This window comes from Branchiostoma belcheri, unplaced genomic scaffold (assembly GCF_001625305.1).
Source record: "Branchiostoma belcheri isolate BF01 breed outbred unplaced genomic scaffold, Haploidv18h27 scaffold34, whole genome shotgun sequence".
In the NCBI taxonomy this organism is placed as follows: Eukaryota; Metazoa; Chordata; class Leptocardii; order Amphioxiformes; family Branchiostomatidae; genus Branchiostoma; species Branchiostoma belcheri.
This window is the reverse complement of record NW_017803954.1, coordinates 1,183,577-1,192,998: the sequence shown is the minus strand read 5'-3', so window position 1 is coordinate 1,192,998 and position 9,422 is coordinate 1,183,577. Positions and strand designations below refer to the sequence as shown.

The following is a 9,422-nucleotide window of genomic DNA, read 5'->3' as shown; positions in this document are numbered from 1 at the left end:
ATATTGATTATGCAAATGAAGACTTAATTTGCATAATTAATGAGAAAATGTTATAATTGCGTAGTGGTAACTGCCTGGAATTTCATACTTGGGGTGTTTGAAAGTTAAGTGAAGGTGAACATAATTAAACATAACTTATTCAAATAAGGACCACATTTGCATAATTTATGAGAAAATGGCATTCTTTGTTAAGATAAGACTGTCTTTTGGTGGAGAATATGATCAACAGACTGATATAATTCATGCAATTGAGGATCCTATTTGCATAATCAGGGTGATTAGTATATTTCTTATTCATAAAGGCTAACATCATTTGGCGAAGGTATGAGATCGTGGAACTCTAGTTACTACTATAAACTAAACCGCGCTGTCAAATTCATCTCACAGTCAGTCTACGATCGTCTACCACTGACTAAGTCACAAACAACTACATACCAGAGGTACACCTACCATGATTGCCACTAGCTATACAAGATATCTGGCAAAATTTCAAGCCTTCAGTTGGCTAGACCTACCATTAAAGATATGCCAATATCAGTCCATTCTTGAGGTGATCATCTTGGGGATGTGTCTGATATCAAACAAGGATGGACAGATTGACAAAAAGTGATACATCTGATACATCAAATGTGTTTCATTTCGACGGGAGAATATTTGCTGTGAAAAAGTAAAAATAGGAAAAACTGTTTGTTTATGTTCAGCGTGTAAACTTTTAAATATGAGTCTCTTTTTTGTCGAGCGTCTTCGGAATTGTTGCAGGATATGGAGATCAGGTGAGGGGGGAGGTAGATCCGTCCACGTATCGCCACGTGTGAATCATATGATGCAGGTGTCCCTGTGAGGCGGATGCGGCAGAGGATGACATCACCCGGATCTGGAGGACTATATGTAGGAGTTGCCACGCGGCAGCCGTCAGACTGCGGCGGCGACGGAGACCTGGCGTTCGGGCGGCCTGATGCGGGCAGCGACGAGCTCACGGCCGGGCAGGAGTACTGCGGGACGGTCGCGGGGACGGGCTCGGAGACATCTGTCGAGTCATTCCCAGGTGAAGAAAGTAGTCCGCCCAGCATCCCACACATTATGAATCATGTATATCAGCAAAGGACGACGCAGCGACGGCGTGGAAAATCATCCAACGACAGGTAGCGCCGCGGTGACCCTGCAAGTGGACAGCGACGATCGGCGACGACGCGGCCTTGTCAGGTACTCGGTCAGTCGATCTGGAGATGACTTCCCAACGATCCCAAGAACGCAAAGTACTGCAAAACATCTTCAATATTCTGACGCAACATCTCTTAGCCCAAACAAACACTGTACTGTCATGGGTGACCGACCAGAGACAGAGACAATCTCGAAGCAGAATGTCACCGTCGCCGTCTCCCCCTCTGACTGTGCACCGGGCCATGGGCACGGACGCCGGCGGGACAGAACCCGGCAGCCCACCGACCACCGCCGGTACGTGACCAGACCGACTACAAGACGAGGCAGCCCCGGCGACCAGACGAGTCGTCACAAAACCGCGCAAACATCCTAACGGCCCGCAACACCAAACCACACAACTAGGAGGAAGACGCGTCTTAGAAGCGAAGAACAGCAACAACCACCAGCAACCGACCACCTAACAAGATCTGCACGGTACGTAATGTTTTGTGTACATTGTTTTCACCATTGGTGTTCATAAGTATTAGCCTACTAAATTTAATTCATTTTCTTGCTTCTGTCTTTTAATGCTTATTGTGCTGATTGTGATATTGCATTTTACATACTAGGTCGGCGCAAAGTGCTCCCGTCTCCCACGGCAGTAAGCCTCAACGCTTGTGTCATCTCTCGAGTACCGCTGACCCACGCAACAGATGCACAAGGGAACACCTGTCCACACCTGGACACTGCCACATGCCTGGGCACCACTACACACCTGGACACCGCCACACATCTTGTCAACACGCACCGCCTGGCAAGGACACGGGATCGCCACAGCTACACACAAGGGAAGTTGTCAAGTCAATACAACTGATCATATCATTAACAACCACCGCACTGCAAAATATTGTCCACCGTGAGAAAAATGTTAGGGAATAAATTATGAGAACCTAATTTTGTTAATGACTTAACATCACGTGCCATTCTTTGTAATGAGGAAAATGATTGTGTTTTCATGTATGGTTTCGTAATGTCCTTCCAGTTATGAAGTTTTACAACAGTGTTGACACTACACTACAAGCTTTGGCGGTAACTAGTCACAGTACACAATAGCAGTACACAGTTTTGACATTGAAACAAATAGAAAGGGCATACTAGGCTGAGTTTATGTTCTACATTGAATTTTTGGAAGTTTGTCTTGAAGTAATTTGTTTCCATACTAGCTGCTAGATTAGAACGAGAAAGCGTGATTCTTCAACTAGACTCTACCGAAAGTTTTGTATCATTTCAGGATCGTCACAACGGTAGTACAACACCCACACTCCACCACGGATCTGTTCTCCGCAGGTTGAATATGCGGTGCGGTGGTAGCAACCGTCCCGACGTAAAGTCGATTGTTACACCGCGCCGCAAAAGTTGACCTGACGGCCTCAAACAACTAAGCACCGAAGCGTCTCCTAGCGGAACCGATAGAGGTTGCTCCTCGCGAAGCTTCCTAACGGTTGCAATCGGGTAAATCTACTCCGTATTCCCAGTCTTCATATTATGCATGTACAGATGCAGCAAAATTTTGAATCGCTATGTCAACATCCACATAACCTCTTATACGTGATTACCGCATGTACTTGTATTGAATTGCATTTAAATACATTGACAAATCATCAAGTTGTCAATGGATGTCAATTGTCGAACTTGTATACACATGAGAATCAAAGTAGAATTATCTGGAGTAAGTCTTCAAGGAGCATGCTAGCGCCATCACAGAATCTGAAGTGATTTAGTGATTTTATTGAATAAAACAACAATTTGTTTTGAAGATCAACTTTGTCTCAGTGCTGTCTTTTGGTCCACAGATAGATGAAATGTACTCTCTTGTTAGACTGTGTGTGCATGCATGTTAATGTGTGCATGAATATGTGGTGATGGTGAAAAAAAAGGATACACAGATGCTAGGGAATATCGATCCTTTATTTTCTGTGCAATAGCAGCTTCAGTCCATATATAATTCACAGCTCTTGAATTTTGAAGGAAAGTCTCTCACCAAGGACATAATGTCCTTGCTCTCACACATTCAACTGACTCTTTTTGACAGTGATTTTTTAAAAAGTATCTCCTTACTGTGTGATGGTTGCCATATATATTCACAAAAATTTACATTTTGAATGAAAAATGGACATCATTCACAAAAGGAACAAAACCATACTTTGTAAAATATGCAGCTGATGGCAGTATTTTTGCACCTAATATAGCATAATATACAGGTGTCATGAGCTCCTGTTGCCCATAAGTTGTCCGAAAATTACAGCCAGCACAATGTGCAAATATGTTTGTAAGTGTTAGATCTTGACTACATGCATGTGAAATCTAGAATCAAGTCCCTGGGTGGAAATTGTTTAGTCAGAAAGAGTAAGTTATTGACTACTTCTGAATCTTATGCATGAAGACCTGGAAGTCCTTTTACCTATCTATGAAGAAAACAGAAAAGATGTGTTTGCATTAATGGATACATAGTAATGAGCCTAAGACACAGAGGAACACACAAACCCTGTAGTCTAGGACATGAGAGGGATGGGGTCTGCAGCTACAGCGATGCTCTCGATGGCGCACTCGTCCATGCCCCTGCGGATACGGAAGAACCCCTCCTCCCCCCACGACTCTCCCCAGCTGTTCTTCACCGTCCAGAACTTGGCGCCGGTCTCCAGGTCCCTCCCGTACCCCACCAGCAGCACTGCGTGGTTGGTGATCTCAAACGGGTTGAAGGGGTCGCGGAGCCCCGTGTGCTCGTAGATGCCGCCCTTGTAGTGGAGGAAGTCGTCGTAGACCTCGAAGGCGACGGCCATCGGGCCGTTCTTCACCAGCTCCAGCTGCATCAGCTCCTCGTTACATCCGCCGTAGAACCCACCAACGTACCTGCGTTTTAAAGTGTGTTCATTTATTTGTTTGTCTGGCGCACTGTACACATATAAGATTGTCCAACTACTAGCAAGTAGCTATCTTTGACAGCGAACCTTGGAAAAAATATGTAATGACATACATAACCAGAAGGTTACGGAGTTTGTCATGATGTAAAATTTGAAGAATCGTCTAAGAGAAATCGTCTTAAGAGAAGATGTAGTACATGTATATTGAAAGTATCATATAAAAGAAAGATTTTTACACCAAGGAAACACTCAGCTCCCTGCAGTCCTTAGAGAAGAAACACAGTTTTCCACTCTCTATGGACCAATAACCTGGTTAAATGATAAAGTAGTGTAACACATAAAAACTACACGGTACAGGGCAAAATTTATTTTCAACTGTTTATTTTGAATATGTGAAAGTGCATCAGTGATCAATGCAACCTGGGAACCAGTTTACTCCAAAATGCAATAAAAATTTACATTGATTTGAGTGCATTCTTTGGTGTAAGCTACAATTAAAAGTAGAGCTCTCTATCAAATATTGACTTATATTTACAATCAGTATGAGCAATATTCACAATTTCTTAGTCATCTGGCCTATGTCATATGATAACTATACGAAAGCTAGATCTCATAAAAATAGGACTTTTTTAGTGTTCCTCTACTTGATATTTTTTACCACTCAAGATAAAGACAGTAACAGTGCATACTGTCAAATCTCATTCATAATGGAAAGGGGGACACACATGGCGACTTATCACAGTACCACACAGATCTAGGACATGAGGGGAATGGGGTCTGTAGCCACTGCAATACTCTCCAGCCCACACTCATCCACACCCCTCATGATCCTGAAAAACCCCTCCTCCCCCCACTTGGTCCCCCAGCTGTTTTTCACTATCCAGTATTTTTCTCCGGTGGACTCTTCAGCACCATAACCAACAACCACGACCACATGATTGGTGATTTCAAATGGATTAAAAGGGTCACTCAGTCCAGTATAGTGGTAAATGCCGCCTTTGTAATGGAGAAAGTCCTTGTAGACTTCAAATGAAACTGCAATGGGCCCTCCTGTCACTAGCTCTAGCTTCATAAGCTCTTCATTGCAGCCTCCATAGAAACCCCCAATGTATCTGAAAGAAAGAAAATTTTGCGGGAATTAACCTTTTTTTGCTGTCTGACAATTTTGTTATGTTACTACCTTCCTTTAGGACTTTTTATAATTTGCAATAATTCTTCATTCCCGCAAATTTTTCCTTCATACATGTGGCACATTTATGTAGATGATGACTATTGTTGTTCAAAACCTTTTACTTGAAGTAAGAGTGGAGAGCACAAGAAAGTGGTGTGTGGCTCTGAGCAAAAAGGAGAGAAAAGCAGAAGTATAGCTTGGTTTCCATAAGTTAGAGCATTTACATACATCATGTCATTTTTGGCTGTTAAACACAGGAGTGTCTATGAGCCATTCTTACCTGTAGTTTGTGGCGTATCCCCGCCTACACTTGGAGGTGTCCTTACAGGAGCTGTCCTTCCCCTCGTAAGGATAGCAGTCCTCCAGCACCACTCCGAAGTCTTCAGCATACTTCCCAGCAATCAGGTACGGGAACCCTCCCTCACAGCCTGTAACATAGCCAACATCACGTCTCAGAAACATCAGCACTTTGACTCAGATATTCTAATTTGCTGTCCTGATCCTGGCTAGCAAAACCCTGGCATCTGTATCTGTATAGCCGGTACTATTTCCCGGTATAACCGTCGCCTTTTGGCCTAACACACCAGTTTCTTATGTCAATCAATGTCAGCCATCTACAATGTACTGGTATCATGATGGTGCAGTAAAATATAGGTCTGTGTGCTGTTGGATAGCAAATGATAGTACTGTGAGTACTTGCCACAGCTGACAATCTCTTCTCTTATGGTGCCAGCACAACTTGTCCTTGCTGTGTGTTTCTGAGCAGTACACATAGCTGTGTCTCCACTCACCTTGTGAGTACTTGCCACAGCTGACAACCTCCTGCGGGGACAGCACAACCTGCTGTGTGTTGTTGGTCAGCACTCGCAGCCTGGCCTCCAACATCCCCATGGAAGCAAAGGAATAACAGCTGCCACATTGCTCTATGGACAGATAACATTATGACACATGTACAGGTTACTTTTCATATGTCGTAAAGTATATCTTATGCATTTAAGAGGTTGTATGCTGTTAAAAGTCATTCTCAAGGATGGGGCAGTTATTTACATGCAACCCCTTTTCTGCATTCTGCATACTATGAAAGTAAGTTTCCAAACAATATTACATAAAATTCTTCCATTTGCAGTCACAGAAAAATCAAACTCCTCAGTTCAGGCTACAGCATGGAAGGGTTCACATTACTTAAATGTGCTCTTGCACAGCTGCCCTGACTCTAACAGGTGTGCCTTACCTTGGTTCCTGACAGGTGACACAAAGTTCAGTCCCATCACTTTCCTCCAATCAAATGACTCCGGCAGCTGGGCAGCAGCAAGGCGGGTTTCCTCGGTAACAGGTGCAGGCCTGGGGCGGCTGCCGGAGATAGAAAAGACATAAACAAAATGGACAAACAATGTCGGACTATTACATACAGGGCCATTACAGGCCATATTGAGAATTATCAGTTTAAGTCTTGAAGATGATGATGAGCTACAGAATGTCTGTAACTTAAGAATGCCTGGGATTGTCTTGATATTTGGTACAGGGTTGGTCTTAAGTTCCATACATTGTACCATGTGCAATTGTCGTGCAATAAAGTTCTCTCTATTAATGATACATGTACCTGGAAAGTGGCCGAGGAATGAGGTTGCTGCATTTGAGTTTTTATGCATTTAACCCAGATCATCCTTCATCCCTCCCTACTTACTGTGGTAGCCTTGACTTCTTGCCCCCTGCCCTCCTGATGAGGTCCTCATGAGTGAACTTCTCATACTCAGGATACACCCCAGCTTGCCACGAGGACTGGGCACCGTTGATCTGGTCGATGAAGTCCAGGTTGGTCTTGTAGTTCTGCTGGAGACGCCTGAAGAAATAGTTTGTTCTAACTGTGGTCCTTTGAGACATGAAACAATAACTTAATGGCCTTTATAGAAGCGGTGGTGTAAACAGCATTGAGAATTTATGTACATAACTTCCTCCCAGGGGTCTTAAGCATTTAAATTTCTATTCATGGCATGTTAAAACTCTGTTCTCTCACCTTTCCTTGGCCTCTGAGTGGTATACAGCAGGTGTGGGTTGTCGTGGTTTCTGTTCCGGTTTAATCCGCATTCCCTGGAAACAAGCCCAGTCCTTGCCCAACACATCATGTGACCAACCTGTAAATTGTAAATTGTAACAAAAAAACTAATTGAGGGGTATGGCTGTAGATACATGGAGAGTTGACCAGTTCTCTGGTAAACACACAAAAAAAGAGAAAAGATCCTATCATTATAAATGAAAAGAGTTAAAGCAGTTTGTTCTCACTGTTCAAAACTGGCGTGTCATGCCTTAAGGCGGTTTACCAGTTTTGCAAAACAAAGGATCCGAAGTTGTGCAGTACCTGGCATGATCTCATTACACATGCTGGTGGCGTTCTTTCCCTCACCCGTCCACTTAAAGAAGGCAAAGAACTTCCTGTTCAGCACCCTGTATGTGTAGGACAAAGAAATCAACAAGTTATCATTTAAGTAAAGAAATGGGATACAGTCTACCTAAAAGTGACATTTGCAGCAGTGCAAATGCTACGTAACAAGTTCTTTGGTGTAATATAGCCAGCTGCTGCACATTTCAATTCACCAAATTTTTGCACGTTTTGCTTTGAAAGGTGGGTTTTTCTCAGGTGGGGATTGACATGAATAAAATACAACACCCCATATTCCACATCATTTTCAGTCCCAGCCTTCCAACAGGTCAGGTGATACAGAATACACTGTCAGTGTGTAGTGTTTGATTATATGTATGAATGACAATAATGGTATAATTGTTAAACTGAAGTACCTGAACTCAAAGCCTTGGTTGTAGATGAGGGTCCAGTAACCGTTCACGTCGAACGTGTAGCCTCCAGATGACATCACAGTTGCCGTGGAGAAGTGAGAGAACTGCACGGTGATGTTGTTGGTAGCTGGGCCTGGACAGAATGAATTATGTTTACTGAAGGAAAACATTGTTTTTGCTACATTTCTTCTTCTCCATACAATGACCTCAGACCTGACTGAACCAGAATCTCTCTCACCATGGTAACTGGTGTTGGGTTACATCATGTTGCAATTTTATAGTAGTCACCATATATGTGAATGCCACATTGTGTTTGTGTAAGAACTAACATAGCAGACTATATGCGAAGATAAAATTTATGCATTTTGCTGCAAGTGTTACTTTTCTAGTTAGTATTACATTCCAATTGGATGCATATTTTATTACCCACTGTTCCAATTCTAGTGTGTAACGTTATGCGTTACTAAATGACCACGCTCACAGAAAATGCAATACTTTTACAAGGCCCTCCGTTGAATGTGTGCTCTGAATGTTAAGTAGTTAACATGTAACATAAGTTATATATGGAGGACGAACAGCAGGAGAGTCTTTCTCACCAGGATCCGTACAGTCCAGGGTCTTGTCGTTCCCCCCTTGACTCACACTGAACACCCAGGTGCCCAGCATGTCTGCGTAAGTGCAGTTAGCGGGAGTGTCCGCCACAGCGAGCGGCACCAGTAGCACCGCCACCCCGCAGAAGGTCCACAGTTTCCCCCATGCCATGTTTTCACAGGTTGTCGAGCTTTTAGTAGAGTGGAAAGACAAGTTCGCGGATCCGGAACTCTGGTGAGGTATGGCTTGGCCTAGAATATGGTAGGACGGCCACGAAAGACGGCCACGCCGCTATTGGTCAATTTCTCAGCAAGCTCCACGCTGCTATTGGTCGGGGTATCAGCTGCTACAGTGAGGGATAGCTAGCGGTGGGGAGGGCTGCCGGCGTTTATCCAAAGCTTTTAGGGGGCAAAAAACGTCAACCTTTACGGCTATAATCACTCCACTTCGGTGGATAAGCCACAAACAGTCATTTGTGCGGCTCTTAGCTCTGGAAACCTTACAGGTAATGAGTGCGTGAGGGACTTGGGTCTAGATAACGTGTTACCAGTAAAACCATTTCTACCTCCATGGTAAAACGCCGTACGGGAAAATTCCATGGGCCTTTCATAAATTATGTAGGGACCAGGTAAGGCACCGTACAGGTGATATTGGCGTGGCCCTTTCATCTGGGGAGTAGGTAAGGCACCGTACAGGTGATATTTGCGTGGCCCTTTCATCTGGCAACCAGGTAAGGCACCGTACAGGTGATATTGGCGTGGCCCTTTCATCTGAGGAGCAGGTAAGGCACCGTACAGGTAATATTTGCG

General features: G+C 43.9%; 2 protein-coding genes across 3 annotated transcripts in view; both read right to left on the bottom strand.

Moving 5' to 3' along the window:
* Nucleotides 1-3,090: 3,090 nt before the first annotated feature.
* LOC109475624 (dipeptidyl peptidase 1-like) overlaps nt 3,091-9,422 on the bottom strand; it is a 7,709-nt gene continuing 1,377 nt past the window's right edge. The window contains exons 2-10 of one of the 2 annotated variants that reach the window (XM_019776360.1): nt 8,619-8,842; nt 8,026-8,155; nt 7,589-7,674; nt 7,247-7,364; nt 6,917-7,072; nt 6,464-6,582; nt 6,024-6,155; nt 5,513-5,660; nt 3,091-4,050 (exon numbers count right to left, since the gene is read on the bottom strand). In XM_019776360.1, coding sequence (XP_019631919.1) covers nt 3,693-4,050; nt 5,513-5,660; nt 6,024-6,155; nt 6,464-6,582; nt 6,917-7,072; nt 7,247-7,364; nt 7,589-7,674; nt 8,026-8,155; nt 8,619-8,784 — 1,413 coding nt within the window. In that variant the 5' untranslated portion in view covers nt 8,785-8,842 and the 3' untranslated portion in view covers nt 3,091-3,692. Of the gene's footprint in view, nt 4,051-4,457; nt 5,174-5,512; nt 5,661-6,023; nt 6,156-6,463; nt 6,583-6,916; nt 7,073-7,246; nt 7,365-7,588; nt 7,675-8,025; nt 8,156-8,618; nt 8,843-9,422 lie in introns of those variants that run through there. The other variant, XM_019776361.1, reaches the window with a different exon arrangement.
* The window catches only part of LOC109475424 (dipeptidyl peptidase 1-like), a 1,844-nt gene continuing 1,374 nt past the window's right edge, over nt 8,953-9,422 (bottom strand). Inside the window, exon 4 of the mRNA XM_019776027.1 lies at nt 8,953-9,011. Coding sequence (XP_019631586.1) covers nt 8,953-9,011 — 59 coding nt within the window. The remainder of the gene's footprint in view (nt 9,012-9,422) is intronic.